This window comes from Triturus cristatus, chromosome 1_2 (assembly GCF_964204655.1).
Source record: "Triturus cristatus chromosome 1_2, aTriCri1.1, whole genome shotgun sequence".
In the NCBI taxonomy this organism is placed as follows: Eukaryota; Metazoa; Chordata; class Amphibia; order Caudata; family Salamandridae; genus Triturus; species Triturus cristatus.
Window position 1 is genome coordinate 1,001,105,463 of NC_140580.1, and position 19,146 is coordinate 1,001,124,608.

A 19,146-nucleotide genomic window follows, 5' to 3' on the forward strand; every position below is an offset into this window, starting at 1 on the left:
CGGCATACAGGACTTGGGCCGGTGCGCACCCCATACTTTCACTTTCGGTTTCGGGTCTCCTCGCTGAAACTGACTGAGGGGCCCTGGATTGTCAGCATACATTCATAGTGGGACGATTGGTTATCCTGCCTGCTCTTGGACACTAGCCTGAACTACCTTTCGTGATTGCCGAGGCTCCCTAGATTGGCTCTCCGGGGATCGCTCATCGTGTTGGTGGCCGATACCCTTGGCGACCATCACACAATGGCGGCTAGATTGGACGGAGATAAGCACAAATCCAAGACGACTAGGCGGGGAGCTCATACCCAAGCTAACAACATGGACCGCTATACCCAGTCGAAAGGATCCCCTAGTGGCCTGCATAAGTCACCGGAGAGACCCAAGGATGGCCCGGGATCGTCTACGGAGTTAACATTACAGGACGTCATGGGTGCCATCGATGAGATGAAAGCGGCGGTCGGCCAGCAATTCGATGCATTGGCCCATAAATTGGACACGGTTTTGATCGACGTTAAACTAGTCAGAGCGGATCTTTCACAAACGAATGAAAAGGTCAAATCCTTGGGTCTGACGACGTCGAGTCTGGTAACGGACGTGTCTGACCTGCAAGCCGAGGTCCGTAATCTGCGGACGTCCACTGCTTTGTCTGTCCGTCGGCTGGAGGATTTTGAAAGTAGGGCTCGGCGGAATAATGTGCTCATAATCGGGGTGCCGGAGAAATCGGAGGCCCCTGCGGCTGACCTCTTCGTGGAAGACCTCGTGATCAACCATCTCGCACCCAAAGGCCTGAGTAAATTCTTTGCGGTTGAGCGGGCCCATAGAGTTCCGGGTGGTAAGCCTAAACCGGGCGCTCCCCCACGGCCCATCATTGCCAGAATTTTTCATTTCAGGGACAGGGATGCTATACTGCAGGCCTCGAGGGTGAGTGGCCCGACGAAGTTCGAGAACACTCATATAAGTTTCTACCCGGACTTTACACAATTGGTCCAAAAGCAGCGACAGGAGTTCATGGGTGTTAAACGGCGATTGAGAGACATGGACCTGAAACATGCGATGCTCTTTCCGGCCAGGTTGCGTGTTGAGTTTGAGGATCGGACGCATTTCTTCGATCGGCCGGAGGAGGTTGGAGATTGGCTTGATACCCTGCCTCAGCAGCGACGTCGAGAGGGACAGACCGAGGGGAACGGAGTGGGCTCGGCTGGACAGGAATAGACTTTTGGTTCCCGGTGACTGACTATTGTGATGACACTTCCATATTTTGGTTTGGTGTTTCTATTCAGTGCCTTATCCTTCAATGCCCGGGGGTTGTGGGGTGCCCAGTGAGGCTCTTTCCTCCTCTGGGTTTTCTTTTGTAGCGTAGTTAATGCTAGGGCGACAGGCACACTGCAAGTTGGGGGGGCTACATGGGCTCACGCAGGGGTGCAGGGTGGGGGGAGTTGTAACGGGAAGGTTGGTGGGGAGGGGGGGAGTTGGGGAATGTTTGAATGTTCTACAAGGCAGCGTCACGCCATACGACTGGTGGTCGGGATCGTGTTCTCTGGGGGGGGGGGAGTTGTGCGCGGGGTCGGGATGGGGGGTAGGGGATTGAGAGTACTCTCGTGGAATGTGAATGGCCTGGGGGATAGGATCAAACGTGGAGTAGTGCTGCAGTTTTTGAAACGGCTGTCGCCAGATATTGTCTTTCTGCAGGAAACGCATCTAATTGGGAATTCTTGCCATGCTATGAATAGGCGGGGATATCGTCTCGTTGTGCATTCTGGTTTCACTTCTGGCTCGCGTGGGGTGGGCATTTTGCTTAGAGCCTCTCTCCCGTTGGAGGTGGATGATGTGATCCATGATGATAGAGGGCGGTATGCTGCACTTGTAGGCCGATGGGAGGGCAGAACCATCTCGCTCGTTTCTGTCTACGTCCCACCGGGATTGCAGACCGTAACTTTTGCTGATGTGGGGCGAATGGTCTTGGGACTCCCGGGGGGGGTTCTGGTGGTGGGGGGCGATTTTAACTCTGTCGTATCTGGTGGGGCAGATCGTCACCCTCCCAGGGATCTCCCGGGGGCACAGGGCTGAGTGAGTTTATAGATACCCTCGGACTGATAGACTGCTGGAGACTAATGCACCCAGGGCAGGCGCAATATACTTTTCACTCAGGGGCTCATGGGAGTTTGTCGAGACTTGATTATGTCCTTATGCCGGCGGCCCAAGCTGTGATGATTAGGGAAGCAAGACATCTGGCCCGGGGTATTTCCGATCACTCCCCACTACTGTTGCACATTGAGGTCACCCCCGGGGCTGAGGGGAGGGTGGCACCGATCAACCCCTGGTACCTGCGTAATCCTAAAATCCGGGCGGACCTGGTCAAGTCTATTGAGCGCTATTTCACTGAAAACGTGGGGTCAGTGTCCTCCGCTGTCTCGTTATGGGAAGCCTTCAAAACAGTGCTCCGTGGGCAGGCTCTTTCTCTAATTTCCCACTCCAAGAAAAGCAAGACTGAAGAGGTGGTTCGCCTTGAAAACGACATAGCCAAGTTGGAGGGGGACCTGGAGCTGGGTGTTACGAATGATAAATTGCATGTTCTCAGCCTTAAGCAGCTTGACTATAGAGCGTTTGTTACTGACGCTGCCAAAGTGATGAGTAGAGAGCAACAGGGGCGCTTATACGATGTGGGGGACAAGGCTGGAAAATTGATTGCATGGTTGGACAAGAAGGAGAGAGCGAGCCGAGTGGTGCCGGTGATTGAGAGAGCGGATGGCGTGCGTGTGACTGACCCTGTGGGAATTGTTGAATGCTTCGCGACTTATTTCCGCGACATATATTCTCCAGTCTCGAATGGCCTTGAGGATGACTCTCATCTGTTGCTGAGAGATATAGTGTTGCCGTCTTTGTCAGAGGTGGATAGGGTACTGATGGATGCGACGTTGTCGCCTGATAAGATTGCTTTGGCTATTCGCTCGGTCGCTTCTGGCAAGGCCATGGGTCCCAATGGCCTTCCCATCGAACTGTATAAACTGCGCCCGGACAAGATGGCGCCTCATCTCTGTGACATGTTTCTTGAGGCACGTGACGTGGGCTCCCTCCCCTATGATCAGCGTCTCGCTACCATAGTCGTGATTCACAAGGAGGGGAAGCCGCGGGATCGGTGTATATCTTATAGGCCCATCTCATTATTAAATGCTGAGCCTAAGATTCTTGCTAAGGTTTTAGCTAATCGTTTGGTTAGGGTTGTTGGCGACTTGATCCATCCGGACCAGTCCGGTTTCATACCTCACCGTAATACGGCTCTGAACCTGAGGCGTCTTCATGGAGTGCTCGCCAGAGTGGAGTACATACGTGAACCGGACGTTTTGGCGTCCTTGGATGCCACTATGGCGTTCGATACCCTAGAATGGCCGTATCTCTGGGCGGCGCTCGCGAAATTTGGTTTTGGCCCCGGGTTTATCGGTTGGGTGAAGTTGCTGTATGAGGAACCGTTGGCTCAGGTTGTTGTGAATGGCAGAGTGTCGGCACCCTTCGGGTTGGGAAGAGGCACGCGGCAGGGTTGTCCGCTGTCGCCCCTCCTCTTTGCACTTGCCTTGGAACCTCTGGCTGCCTGGTTACGATGGGAGCCCTCATTGCGCGGCATTAGGTGGACGCCTGAATTTGAGGACCGCATCTCTCTTTATGCGGACGACATTCTCCTGTACCTCACATCTCCCCGGCAGTCTTTGATAGTACTGGTCGATGTTCTGAACTCATTTGGTCGCAACTCCGGCTTGGTCATTAACTGGGCCAAGTCATGCGTCTATGTTCTCTCTGGGGATGCTCCTCTCCTTCCGCGTGGCTGCCCTATCCAGATTTCGCAGTCAGGGTTTAAATACCTGGGAGTGTTCATAACTTTGGACCCTGCGGCCCGTTATGAGCGGAACCTACTCCCCCCACTCCAACGACTGAGGGCCGACGTCTCGAGGTGGCGACGGCTTCCGCTTTTGCCGCTCGGACGCGCGGCGTTGTTTAAAATGATGTCGCTGCCACGATTCCTGTATGCACTGCAAAATACACTCGACGTCATACCGGCCCGCTATTTCCGTGAGGTGGAGAGCTTGCAGAGGCGGTTGTTTTGGGATGGGCGATCCCGAATCGCTCTCACAAAATTGACACTCCCTTGGTATGACGGCGGTATTGCACTCCCCGTTATCAAGCGATATTATTGGGCGTCCCAATTGGCGGCGGTGAACCACAGGATGTACGGGCCGGCCCTGAACCCGGCGTTGGAGATGGATAAAATGCTATTGCCTGGGGGGGATTATAATAGAGCACTCTATTTGAAGTCTCTTGGTGTGCAGTTGACAGGCCAAACAAAGATAGCGGTACGTGTGTGGCATGCTGCTAATGCTGCAATGGGTTGGAAGGACCGCCTGACTCGAGCGACTCCACTGTATGCTTCGGAAATACTGGGCTGTTTGTGGAAAACTAAAGGGTTTGAGAAATGGGATATGATTGGCATATGTAAGGTGAGTGACCTCTGGGTGAAAGGGGAGTTTAAAACGTTTGAAATGCTGAAAGCGGAATATAAGCTAAACGATAGGGAGTATTTCCGGTATGCTCAGGTCCGTCATGCGTTGTGCTCGGTTTTCCCTGATGCTACTGCTATCCCGGAAAATTCCCCGCTGGAGGATAGGGTGCTCGATGGCTACGTGCCTGACAGCACAATCTCCTTGATCTATAAAAAGCTTATCAACGATCGGGCGGATCTGTTGACCCGCTTGAGGGAGACCTGGGTGGCTGACGGTTTGGAATTAGATGATGAGGACTGGGTTTCGGCAATAGCCTCCCCGCGGGAGGTGGCAATTCCGGCCCGCCTTCGGTTCGTACAACTAAAGATACTCCATAGAGTGTATGTCACTGGTCCCTGCCTGATGCGCATGGGTTTCTCCGTGGATGGGATGTGTAAGCGTGGCTGTGGTTCGCTGGGTACTTTTCTTCACGTTATATGGGAGTGCCCTGAGGTGGCGCTCTTTTGGCGTCAGGTGCATGCGGTAATGGAACAAGTCACTCACGTTGCTCTGCTTCCAGAAGCTAGGAGATGCCTGCTGAACGTGTGGGAGCCGAACGATTATAATGTGGCACAGACGCGGTGGGCGACTTTGGGAAATATGGTGGCTAAACGTAATATTGCCCAGTTATGGGGTTCCCAAAGGCCGCCCACGGTCTCGGTGTGGAAGGAGAATATGGATTGGTGCATGTTTAGAGAAAAGACGGTGTATGTAGCGAGAGGCAAGCCGAGGAAATGGACTGAGGTGTGGGGTCCGTGGAACGCTTATCACGGAGACATCTGTGCTCCTCCTCTGGCTGTTGTATTGGATGCCTCTTTGTCCCCCTAGCCGAGCATTCCTCGTCTGTTAGGCTACGAGTGAGTTACAATTTGATTTTTCCTCTGTTCCCGTGCCCCCCTCCCTTCTCTGCCGCTGATCATTGATTCCCTACCCCGGGGAGCGCGTCCTGACATTTACAATGCCTAATGCCTTGCTTGTGTGTAATGTTTCTTAGTTTTAAATTGAAAACTGAAACCGTATTTAATATTGTCACTCAACTATTGCTTCTGCCTTCACTGGGAGCGATGATCAATCTGTATAACGGTGAATGATACGTCTCATGGTAATTAGCGGCCGGCCCAAAGGGTTGTAGGCCCATGTCTGTAACTCCTTGAAGTCAAATAAAGGTTTCTTTTAAAAAAAAAAAGGAAGGAACAACTAATTGGCCACTGGAGGAATTAATAAAAGGCGGACACCTCAGCAGGTGGACCAGGATATGCAGAATCCAAGCCGGAGGTGTTTACAAATAATTGTCCAAATGTTCTAGTGCAAGCGAAGCGGAGTAAACAGAAACGCTGAAGAATTTCACGTCAAAGGCAAAAGGAATGTAAATGGGGAAAAGGGGTGAAATTCCCACATTTTGTAAAACTTCATGAACTTGGCAAAATTTAAATAATATGATGAAAAACCTGTTCAAAATAGAATTTGAAGGCGAAAAACTCAGCAAAAGCCTATAAAAGTTCTCCTACAACTTTTTTTCTTCACAGGAAACTTTAATCACAGATCAAAATTGCAAATTCAGAAACTTAATTTCACCCAGCACTAAAATCGATGTAAAGCAGTTGCTAGTAGCTAGAGGCTTGCAGTTATTATGGAGAGATGTGGATAGCTATGTGCTGAATGAAAGACAGCACGTTAAAGCCTTGAATCATTAATAAGGGTACCAAGAAATTTGATTGAATGTTTTGAAAGGAAGTAGAGACGTCTGGAAAGTAAGGCAGAATAGTTTTCCACAGTTATTGGTTGTAGATCATTTCTTGTTTTAATTTTTCTGTTTGTAAAATTGTATCTGACTGACTTACAAAGAGAGAAGCTGTGCAGCATGGCATCTAGTACTTGTGCGGAATGGTGTGTTGAAAAGCAATAGAAGTGATGGATAACACAGTAAATGTGAAAACATATTTTGTGTATCTGGTGAGATAAGAAGTATCTGTGAGTGTGCTTTTGAATTAATGCCTATAGATCAGCCCTGCTTCTGGTATCTTTTTGTTCTTTACCAATTGGTTCAGCGTGCAGGGGAACAATATTGTGGAACTACTTTTAGTAACAACACTTCTTTTTGAATGGCAATCTACAGGAGAAAAATGTTTTGTTTTAAATTCTTCGATCAGTATTTACGTGTCAGAGTCAATTGGAGCACTCCTTGATTCGCCATCTGGGTTTACAAGAACAAGCCTAACCCAAAACTCTATCCACAACACAAAGAGTACCACTTACCATTCCCTCCTGCGGGTCCTGTTTCTCCCTTGGCACCCGGGGCTCCAGGAAACCCAGGACATCCTTGGAGGACAGCCAGCTTGTCCTGCTCACCCAGACCAATAATCTTTATCTCTAAAGAAAGAAACAAGCATTGCTGAGGAAAACATTGCTTGGAGATCTTCCCAAGATGTGGAAGGTTCACAGGCTATGTGCAAACCCTTTCTATGAGGTCAGACGTGCACCATGAACTGCAATGACTGGGTGAAGGAACATTTCTACAAAGCCAGACATGGTACTGAAAATTACTTTACAACCATTAGCAAAATGTAGGGGTAACTGTGAGTTTCAGGCAACTGTCGCTCCATCATCGGCTGCTCTGTTTTTTTACAAGGTGGGAATCTCTGGGCTGTGAATAAAGCAGTGACAGCTCCATTCATAGGACTGAAGGTTCGCTGCGTGCAAACGTTTTTGTATAGATGAAACAAACTTCCAACTCGTTAGTTTTCTTGCTGTGCATGGGGGTCATACTTTATTTTCCTGACTGTATCTGTCATGCCTCGCATAGGGCAGGATGACCCTCTCTACAACCTAGCAGCCTTTAGTGTGAGGGGTGCGGGTCAGAGCTTTACACTGGCAGGGAAAAGTTTATCAGGGAACGAGCACAAACAAATTAGGAAAGTGTTCCCACTCTGCCAAACTACAAACAAGGCCCTAAGTCTAACCAAGACCCCTCAATTGCAAGAGGCGGTAGGGATATCTCCCAGAACAAGGTTTGGTGTGATACTGCACCTGCCTGCAAGGTGATGCCTGGGGGTTCATGGACTCCGACAACCCCTGCCCAAGGATCATGCCACCATCTATGTGGTGCACAATCAGTGCACCTCCAGATATCTTCTTTGTGATTGCTCAAGCATCTGCAACATGGTGTGGTCACAAATTCACAATGGCAAATGGTTCCATGAGGAAACATCCGCTTGTCATTGCACTGGTACACATCTTGTGCTGGTGCAATCCATATTAAAGAGGGGGACATGCAAGCCTCTGAGGGTCCTTCTGTAATACAAAAGCAGCCTGGGATACAAAAACGGGCACACAATGGGACACAAGTTAATGTGAAACAGGAAAAGGAAGCAAGGAAGAAAAGATAAAAAGGAAGGTGATAGTGCAGCCCCCCTAGGGACGCCCGTCAGGAGAGGGGGGAGTGGGTCTCAGGGACACCCTAGGCGTCACCTTGTAGGTGGGCGGAGTCACTCACTGCACCCGTCTGCCAAGGGAGCTCTCTCCCCCTTTTCAAATGCAGGCTGGTTACTGCATACAGATCGAAAAGAGTTCCAGTGGTTTCAAACTAAAGGCCCATCATACATCAATGCTCTGCACCCAGGGCAGGTGCACGTTTCTGGCTGCACTGGGGTAGTTTGAGGTGCTACAGTGCGCTTTGTAATATGGACCCTCGGCACAGAAACAAATCTCCCTGCAGCAAGCTCCCTCACGCTGGAGTGAACTCTTATGGCCTCATTTACAATATTTTGGTGCATAGCAGCGCAGCAAGTCTTCCTCCTGTGCTGCTGTGCTCTGAAAGTGAAGAGCAGGAATGTGCCATATCTACAGGATACAGCACATTCCTGTCCTTTTCCCCTGCACGGGCGCACGATGGGCTACAATGCACCAACACAGGAACCCTTGCACCATGGTGCATGGGTGTCTGCATTTTAGGGCTGATTACTTGTGTGCAGTGAAAGAAACCTTCCTCGACAAAAAATATTCACAAGAGGTGTTGTCCTGTTTCTAAGAAAAAGGAAAAAAGAAGAAGAAATAATGGTATTTCTCCTTGTTGTGCCTCCCTTATGCCTCCCCAGGGCCTTGTAAATATGTCCAGGCACACTGGGCCGCCAGTGCGTCAAAAAAAGTAACGCACCGGCAGCACAATGGGCTTCTAAATAAGCCCCTTAGTTAACTGCTTTTTTTGGCTGTTGCTCGTAAATTTAGAATTCCATGAGGAAAGTGCAGGCAGCCAGAATTATTCATACTGACCAGAGTTTCCTCATGCAATTCCTCCAATTACCAATGAAATCCCATGAAATGGGAATTTCTGCCACACCCGTGGTTTACCTGGTGGAATGCCTCACAGTATTTCGTGTTTCAAGAGAATTAATGCTCACATTCACCACCTGGTTACAGGTGGTAAATAAGAGCTAGGGGGCTGAGTGTGGTGGGGGTTAGGGAGGGTATTGGGAGAGGTAGGAAAGGGCATGAGAGACTGTCGCCTGTGCAGGGTTGAGAGGGAGATTATATAATCCCTCAGTGGCATTGTTTATGTAGGGCAGGAGTTGGAAATGGGTCACGCTGCAATGTAGCTCATTCTGCTAAGTGTTTTTTAATTTTATTTGTAGGTCTCGCCTGAGCCAGCGAGCATGCGCTGCTCTGTGCGGCTTCTAGTTAGGACTCCAAACTCCAACCACACACTTGTGCGTGTGCTTTTTCACGCTATTGGCCTTTGCATGCGTCTTTCTAAGAAAGACAGCATGCAATTGGCCAAAGGCTGGTGCATTTCCCACCTTCTCCCTCCCCTGGCCTAGGGAGCTCGGGAGCAAGCAGCAGCACGGTCGGGTGCCAGCTGCATAGCACACATTCCTTGCACTGCGCGTGCACCTCGCTTGTTTTTTTATCTTACTGATGTCTATAACAAGCCAATTGGATACCAGTGTTTCCCCCTTTTTAGCAAGTCTTGTTTCTGCACAATAACAGTCCCCGCAGCCTAGGCCACAGAACCATGAAATTGATCTCTAGGCAGTCGGCACAGAAAAAAGTTGCAGTGGGTTTAGAAGGTACTATCGAGAAGAAGCTCTCCAGCACTTGAAATGTAAAGTGCCCCAGGCCTCGCTTGTGTGAGTCTACCGGCTCTTCTGTTTGTTGTGACTCCAGCTGTGAGCAAAATCCTCCTGGAGATGGAATGCGGTTAGCCTAGGTCTTGGTGGAAGCAGAAGAAGTTGGTAAATACTGGAGGCATGCTCTGTCGTTGCCGGCTCGATTTTCTGTGGAACTACAGCATGGTATTGTTTTATAGTTTACAAACTCAAAATTACGTATTTGAAATCAGGGAACTTGTATGCATTTTTTAATAACTAAGCCGGACAGACCGGAACGTTGTATGGTTCCAATTGTTGATGTGGGAGCTTTACAAAATTCAGTGACTTTTGTAGTGTGTGATGCCCCCAGCGGTAAGCCGCTTCTCGAGCTTCCAAGGATATATCTGTGTTCGAGAAGGTTCATGTGGGAATTGCGCCACTTGTCTGGCAACACTTATGTGCTTTCTGTTAAGGGACTGCAGATGATTGTTGCAACTGTAACCGCCGCCCATCTCTCCCCCACCCCCAAACATCCAACGCCCAACAGTGCTTCCCAAAAAATTCTTAGGAACCAAGCGGTGCTTGTTTTACAGTAATGTCCCCAGGGTTTCCTAGTTTGCTATGTCACACCTTTTTAAAAGCTTACTAAATCAGTGCATTTTTAACACTATGGATTTCTGTAGCGTTTCTTGTTTTTTGATAAAGTAAAAAAGTGATGCCAATACTATCATCTTAAATTAAACTGTGCAGTGTTTCTAAACCAAAATAATAATTTTTCCTCTTGCAGCATGAAGAAACCTTACTACATAGAATCTGTAGGGTTATATGCTACTATCATACCTAGAGGTGGGCGAGCTAACAAGTTAAGAGGCAGAACCAAAAACGAGCCAAGGGTCTGGCTTGGTTCTGCGAGCCCGTGTGCGAGCCAAGCATTAAAAATAGTTGACATGTAAAGCATGCAACAAACATCAGTATCAAAAGATGTCTTTAAAAATTCAAGTGTGTTTAACACATAGAAGTATTTTACCTTAGCACATAAGATTATATCACTGCATTGGGAGGTAATTATTAAAAGTGATAATTTATAAGCATAATCTTAGAAACCTTTGTGCACCTCACCCCGACGACAATTGCCTTTGCTGAATTAAGAGTTGTCAGTCATCATCGGTCCCTTGTATGTGGCCTAGATTCTTAATATATGGAGCGATATTTTATTTTATTAAATTAAACATAAGTGTTTTTTGTACATTGCACATCCTGAATTTGAATGTGCTTGCATGAGTAACAAACATTGGCTTAGCCAATAGGTCTCGCCTTTGGGACCTTATAAGTGTTTAGACATGCAACAGTTGATGTTGTTGCACCAAGGATATTGTACTGCATAACTAAATATTTATAAGGTTCCAAAGGCGAGATCTATTGGCTATGCCAATGGTTGTTTATTGAGTTTTTCAGCATATAACAACATAGTATAAAGACAATGCCATCAAATTGGAACATGCAGCAAAATATATCACGTTTACAGTAGAATACCCCTGATGTCATTACCACTTTTCTAACCCCACATTTACTGGACAAGCACCACCGGAACTTTCCAACGCACTAGTCCATATCTAAATTTGACAGTAGGTAGGCTGTGAGTGGACCCCAAATATCTCTAGGGCACGAGGGCAGTGGTAGTTCCTCGGCAAATAGTTCCAGCTCCTCTTTGAAATATACTAGATCAATAAACCACAGTTTAAGTTTGGGGTACCCATGTTTTATTGCAATGCATTGCCACCCTGTGTTTTGCCATCAGTAATGACACTGCTATGAGCTTATGATGAGCAGGTTGCAATCACATCTGGGGGATGCAGTTCACTGGCTCCATTGCCATGTTCGATACGACATGTACCACCTGGGCCCAGTAGTGAAGGATTGGAGTGCAAATCAAGGCTTGATGCATGTAATCTGCCTTGAATGTCCCACACCGCATGCAGGTCTCATTTGCCCTCAGACCATACCTGAACAACCTTACAGGAGTATAGTGCATTTGTTGTAAATAAAAAAATTAGTGATCCGTACGTTATAGTTTGCTGTGAGCATGCTGGTTAGCGTGCAACAGAAACCCCAATCCTCGAGTTCCAGTGGCTTGTCTCCTACAGCACTCCATTTGTCAAAAGCCAGATTCCTGTCTGATGGTCTGTCTGTCTACATTGTATAATCTTGTGATGAGGCTTCGGCATGTAGGGCTAGTGAGTAGAGTTTGAAGCACTCCCAGCGCTGGAGGTTCTACAGGGAAGGAGGGGCACAGCTCCCTCATCGTCAACCGAAGACCATAGTATATGAAAGTCAGGAATGGAGTCTGGCGCTGCCTGAGTGACAGGTCCGCTAAGGTGACAAGGATCCCTCCCGGATATGCATCTCCCATGGTCTTCAACCGCACTCTGGTAAGCATGGTGAGTGCTCCAGACTCGTGTGTGACTGATATCGCAGGATGAAACTTCAGGGGAAGCGTGGGAGCATACAAAGGATTTTTATTGGCCCGCGCCCCAAGCCCTTTCCAAGCCCTTTCCAAGCCCTCTTAGTGCAATGAATGGCGTTAATCTCCGATCTATTGATGTCAGTGCGTCTGTGTGGCATGATACCACTAAGTGGAATGGGGTGGGCATCATCTGTCTCTATCTTCAAATGTGGTGTGCAAGCATGGGGGTGATACCAATAATGTGCAAACTGAGCCTGGGTGCACAGATAATATAGGTGTAATCTGATGCACTAAATCCCACTTGTGCATGTGGGAGTGTCAACATGTCCTAGCAGAACCTAGGTTGCTTCCCTGCCCATGCTAGTGTGATCATGTATGATCTAATAGTTTTGAAGAAGTGTTGTGGCTACACTATAGGTATATTATTAAAAAGGTAAAGAAATCTGGGTCTCACCCACATTTTCATGACCACCACTCTATCTACCCTGGCAGTCTGGACCATCTAGCAATTTGTTCCTCCAATTTCGAGATTGCCCTTCCATAATTTTCTCAAAGAATCACCCCCGGATCCCTATTTATCCAAATCCCGAAATATTTGACAGGATCCAAGCACCACTCCAGAGGAAATGCTGGTAGGTGTGGCTGGGTACACGGGTCACGGAGACTACAACCGAATTCCAATTAATTCAACCAATTAATACTTAAACTGGAGCCAAAGTATTCCCAGATTATCGGTGGTCAATGGATTGTGGGGTTACAGACGTATAACACCACATCATCCGGAATGAGAGATATGCAAATAGGCTGCATCCAGAACCGCAATGCGGAAGCTGCATGCCGGTGGTGGATAATGCACTCTAGGGGCTCGAGGGTGATTGAAAATAACATTAGGGGTAGTGGGCACCCCGACGTGTGCCCCCCTGTATATGCAGTACCTCCGCCATGTTACCATTAATACGCACCCAGGCTGCCGGGTTAGTAAATAACAGGTGTATCGATTTGGGCATCTCCGCGCCATGTAGTTTTATGCACATGAATGGCCACTCAATGGAATCAGGGGCTTTCGTGGTGTCTAATATCTGTTTAGCATACGCCTTCACAGATACTGCGCGCAGGCGCGGCACTCCGCAGCTGGTAAAATCCGATTGAAGGAATACGAGGCCAATTGTGACCGAGCAGAGTAGTATTCCATATGGTATTTCCGCTCCTACTGACTCATAATTGAGCCCATATTGTTATTCTGGAGTTCACGTGATACCCCTATGTTTATAATGCTTTAGTTCAACACACTCTGGCTACTACTAAAGTTGCGAGTAGATAACAAAGTTTCCTAATCTGGGGTTACTGGAGGGCACATATCACCCATCCCTCTTCCAGTTTAACTTTTGCACTCTGTGCTCTATTATAAACCAGCAGATAGCTCAGCTAGCCAAGCAGTGGTCGCTGACATCTGATGTGGTTTATTGGGCACTAATTTGAATCTTGTCAAGGACAATTGAGCTTTGTGAAGTTGAGAGGGTACCATTACGTTCGACAATAGTAGCACCTGTTATTTACCGTGCTTAAAACAGTTAAAAACACCTACGGATATGTTAGAAATGGGGTAGCGTGGTGCTGAGCGGGTAGGCTAAAACACAGGTTGCAAAGGATAAATGAAGGTCCATATGCAATAATAAACGTAATCAGTCCGTACCTGCTAGTGAATGACTGAACTCCGCTCAGTACATTGGCATGAATCCCTTTAGGCATACCCTATTAGCATAAATGCATGAGCCCAGGTATAGACTGAATGCATCTTTAGGATAACAAGAACACATTATGCATCACAACCCCTTGGGCATAACAGTAGGCATGAAAACCTCATTAGGTGTAAAAGCATTAGGGTAAACACATCAGGTACCAAATCAGCCTAAGTCTCAGTGGGCATGGACACATTCGCCTGTGGCATCTGGGTAGCATGAGAATCAGGCGTCATAAGGTGCATCAACATGAATCAGAGTAGCATAAACCTGTGAACATAAGGCATCACCACATTGGCATTAGGCATAGAAACCTGTGTGCATAATTCCATTTGCATAAATCACAGTCTACCTAAACATGTGAGCATCGAGGCATAAACCATGAGCCTAAATCACCTCCTGCATTAGGGGGAAACATGTGAGCATGCGGCCTCTCAGTGACCTGAGAACAGTAGGCATGGAAACCCCTCGGCTCTGAAACACATTACGCATTTTATCAGCATGCGTCACAGTGGGCATAAAGGCAATCGGCGTCATCAAATACAATGTACCCCCATCAGCAGGGGAACCGTTAGGAAAAAGCAGTGCACATTATAACTGTCGCCGACGTCACAGTTTAGCTGGCGGCGCCACTGCGCCTGGGGCTCTCAAATGAACGATGCCCACAATCGTTGCAGCGGCCCGCTACTGCGGTGCCGCTGAGTCAATAGTCCGACACCGGCCTTTCCGGGGCCCCGCTCTGGGGCTCTTAAGCCAAATTATCCCTAACATGGTGCAGCGGCCCGCAACAGTGGCGCCGCTGTGCAGTTTCGAAAAACCCAGGCACCGTGGGCGGGCACCGGCAATGTGCCCGACACACCCCCCAACCACGGGAAGCCTGAGCCCCACTCACCGGCTCGCTGGGCTCCGTGCGGTTAGCTCCGGGCACTGACAGACAGCATGCGGGGACTTCAATGTGGCGGGGGCAAGCACCGACAATGTCCCTCGGGCCCCTCTCCGCCGTCCTCTCCTGAAGGCCTCTGACACTGCGGGGCTCTCTCTGGTCCTAGGAGTCCCGCCCTCGCTGCTCCTCTCACCGGCGGCTTCACACGAGGTGGGGTAGGCTCCCGCCTCATCCCAGGTTCCTCTCCTGACTTCACCCAGGCCCCATCCTGGGGATCTGGACTTTGCTAGGGAGCCCGCGAGGCTCCGGACGGCCTCCCAAGGCCCCGCCCACAACCAGACTTCGGCTTCAGGGTCACCGTGGACAGCGTGGCGGCTCTCTTCTTCTGCGCAACCCAGGTTGTGGAGGTGATCCCTGGCAACTTCAAAGTGCGGGGTAGGCTCCCGCCAAATTGGCACAACAGCTGCGGGGTGGGCTCCCGCTATTTTTAAATCAGCAAAAGTGCGGTGCGCTCAGCTGCAGAAACGCGAGGTGGGCTCCCGCTGGTTTTAAAGCAGGCAATTGCGACACAAACACGGGGTGGGCTCCCGCTTACTTCAAATAGGCCAAAGGCGCAATAACGCGGGGTGAGCACTCGCGAAGGACCACAAACGCAGGGCAGGTCCCTGCTGTACTTCTAAGATAAACCGCTCTCCCTGGCAGCAAGTGCTGCGGGACCCACGCACCTTCTTCTCCTGGGAAGGCGCTGGAGGCAACGCTCACGAGGCGCTGGGTGGCTCACAGTTCCAGAGTCCCAGACAAGGAAGTAGTGCCCGCGCTCCTCACCTCCTTGGAGTGCAGGCCAACAACCGATAGCACGCATGAGGTGCTAGGGCAGGAGAGCAGACAGGCAATGCTGGGCAAGATCAGCAGGCAGTGGGCACTCATCAGTACAGGGCAGCAGTTCCTAGGAACAGTCAACCCCCATAATGTGGCACTCCTCCTGGCATAGCAGTCTTCACTCCAGTAAAGGGCTTTCACTGGCCCTGTGGACAACAGAGGGGTATAGATGGGTACAAGGGCCAGCACACAGGCCCTTGCGGCGGTACCTCCTGGCAGAGTGTCCCCTCTCACTCAAAGTCCATGCACCCTCCCCCCACATGGAGTCTCAGCTCCTCTATATATGCACTCCTCACCCCACCTACCAGAAAGGGCCAGAACCTTCTAGAAGGCTCTCTGGGGAAACCGGTCCCAACTGGTTTCGGGGGATGTGAAGAGCACCCTGTCTGCCATGCTTCCCTCCAAAAGCTGGGGGTGTGTGAGACGGACACACCCCAGGGGGCGGAGTCAGCCTTGGTCACTTCGATCACTAGTCCTGCAACCCACTTCAGGCAGGCAGGCACAAAGCAGACAGAAACGGTGACTTCTAAAAGTGACATTTCTAAAGCATTGCAAAGAACCCTGCGTACACCATTGCGCAGCATTTAACATTTGCATTCCAGACACATACAAAACATGGCATATATATTCTCTACCATGGGGGTTCCTAATTTAAGCCTATGTGAGGCCGACAACACACACTCTTTGCACTGCTAACCAGCGCTAAAGTGTCCAGAATCCTGAACCCACCAACGCCATTACAGCAAAAAGCCTAGGGGGAAGGCAAAAAGTTTTGGGATGACCCTGCAAGATGGGCCAAGTCCAACAGGATAAAATAAAGTATGAAATGAAAAATTAAAAAGTGAAAGGCCATCTGTCTGAGGACATGCACCACTGACAAGCAATTGCTTTCTCTGGCCACATGGAAATTGAGACCTTTGCTTACCATCTGACAAGAAGTGTGCCGTCTGTGTGTGTTCTTCCAAAGAAAGCCTATAGTGTAGTCTTTAATTTAATATGCATCATAAACTATGTAAAAGCATCCTGAAGTTTACACCTGATTGTGTTCCATTGTTTGAAGATGTATCTTCTAACAAGTTTTCTTAGAATATTTAAATGAGGGAAGATATGCCACAATATGCTAATGGACTCCATACAATGACATTACTTTGCATATTAAATGCCGCTCACTGTCTGCATCCGAGCTCTGAAGTACCGAGTGTAACCGAGACTGCTGACCAATTAGATAAAAGGGAAGTGGGGCAAATCAATGATGCCAGTAAAACACAAAATCTAAGGTGTGCCACACATTTATGTAGAACTCAAAGCTTGAAATCAAATCTTTGAAAGGTTAATCAACAATCAAAGTCCATGGGTGAGAAAAGCAGTAAATGTACAGTTTTTATTTTAGACAATGCCCAGAAGTAATGGTTAATTTATTTTTAAGCCCTTGCTAAAATTTGGAGTTTAAAGGACTGGAAGTAATGAAAGAATTAGCAATTTGCTAAGGATGAGCAATTTGATCAAGAAGGAAAACAGGGATTTAAACTCGGTTGTTCTAAAATCATCCTTGTGGAGCAATGTGTTCTATATGCCTTCTGGGGTGATCCCTAAATTATCTGTATATAAGAAACAAACACCATACATAAACCCGTACTCAGCAAGGGTATGTGTTCACAAAAACGTCTCTTTCATAACACATAAATGCTGCTAGTGAGATTCTCATATCAGTTTAGAAAACATTTGCTGTCATTCTGCCTCGTTCCTATATATTGCCATGAAACTCCTCTATAAAATGTACAGCAGAGGGTACTTTATCCGAAGTATTCAAACATTAATATACCATGTGTACAATAACACACAGAACTGAGAGAAGATAAAGAAAAGAAAAAAAACAGAAGAAACTCCAGAGAGAGAAAAACCTGAGCGGCAAGCTCAAGCTGTTGCTTGAACAATATTTATTCAACAAACATCTACCAGCTCTACACCTCTCCCAAATAATTTATAAATGAGCTAAAATGGATAGATATTAAATCCATAAACCTCTATGTTAATCTTAGTCTTTTATGTTTTTTAGGTTTACTTGACTGATCGGTGAGCTGATGGCATGCAAAATTGATGTATCAGGTCCATACGCTGCACTTTTTTTTCTGCTAACACTGAGACTGGCCCTTTTTCAAGCAATACATGATATTTTGTTTGATTCCTTTGTTTAGTGTCTTGGATAGTAAGTTGGCAGATACCGTGGCCGTCAGCTCTGGAGACAGGGTTTGTGAGTAGGTGGCTATAGGTAAGAATACAGAAATAATCAAAGATGGCTGTAGGATTGTCCCGGCGCTAACATTCGCGGATCACCAGTCACCAACCGATGTTTAGTCCATATGAAAATTCAGTTTTAATATTCTGAGAAAAACACTCATTCTTCAAGCTAACCACTCCCTAATAATCAGTAGCTGACTTTTATTTCATTCAGATACCAGTCTTCAAATACAAAACGTGGTCAGAGTAACATTCGTCATTTGAATATAAGCATGAGCAACACAGCCAACACGTGTTTCGCAACACAGTTGCTTCTTCAGGGCGGTTAAGTAAAAGCAACATGTGCTTACAAACATCTTAATTGCATACAAATGGCAAATGACATGAATAAAATTACATTTCCCTATTTAAAACCATAATTCAATGGTTTGGATTGGATGACTGGTACCTTAATGAAATAAAATTAATATACTAACTATTATGGAGTGATTATCTTGGAGAAAGAGTGTTATTTTCTCAGACTATGAAGACTGAATTTCCATACTGGTAAGAATGCCTTCAGGTGGGTGTAACTATTTTCAGATAAATATACATTATTAAACATACATTGGACATATTATGTATTACAAGACAGGATAAATTAAGAATAATTGGGTTAAAGGACAATTAGTCATGTTGAAACTCACCCGGGCATGTGTCCGCAGCAATGCAAACCACTGCTGCCATCCACCAGACTACAAGCATGTTTGAAGGTGGGAGGTGCATCACTGTTACTGTGGATCTCCCCAACGGTCTGGTCAGTCTCCCACGTAAGGTCTTTTCTTCTCCACCCAAACCTCTGGGTGTGAATTTATACAGTAAAAGCTACTTAAAGTCCAATGATTGTGTGCACCTATCTCTTGGCTCTTAGTCTATAATGACTAATTCTTCATTCTTATCCCTTATCTTGCTCACATTTAATTGATCTCTGTGGCAGGTTTACTGCAAAATTCTACCTTTGCTACCACTTTCTTGCTGGCTCTGCAACTTTGATCAATAACGTTGCAAAGCAACAACTGTGCTTGTGATAAGAGTACCTCACAGCGCCAGACACTTAAAAAATACGTGGCCAAAGGTTGGATCTGTGCATGGTAGTGACCCTTGATAGAGTTAAAGCCTCCTTGCAGGACCATATGTACATCATCAGACAGAATGAGAACCTCAGGAACATGGGTGTAGCCACTGTATGGTTTACTTATGCAGTTGTATGGAAAAATATAGATGCAAATAAAATCTATATGCACCTATATTGACTCTAGAATGTCGATGACCAACTTATCAAGGTAAGCAT

General features: G+C 47.6%; 1 protein-coding gene across 1 annotated transcript in view; it reads right to left on the bottom strand.

Annotated features, from left to right (window-relative positions):
• Window positions 1-18,659, bottom strand: part of LOC146868573 (ficolin-2-like) — a 134,266-nt gene extending 115,607 nt beyond the window's left edge. Inside the window, exons 1-2 of the mRNA XM_085611394.1 lie at window positions 18,503-18,659; window positions 6,786-6,899 (exon numbers count right to left, since the gene is read on the bottom strand). Coding sequence (XP_085467520.1) covers window positions 6,786-6,899; window positions 18,503-18,581 — 193 coding nt within the window. The 5' untranslated portion in view covers window positions 18,582-18,659. The remainder of the gene's footprint in view (window positions 1-6,785; window positions 6,900-18,502) is intronic.
• Window positions 18,660-19,146: the final 487 nt, after the last annotated feature.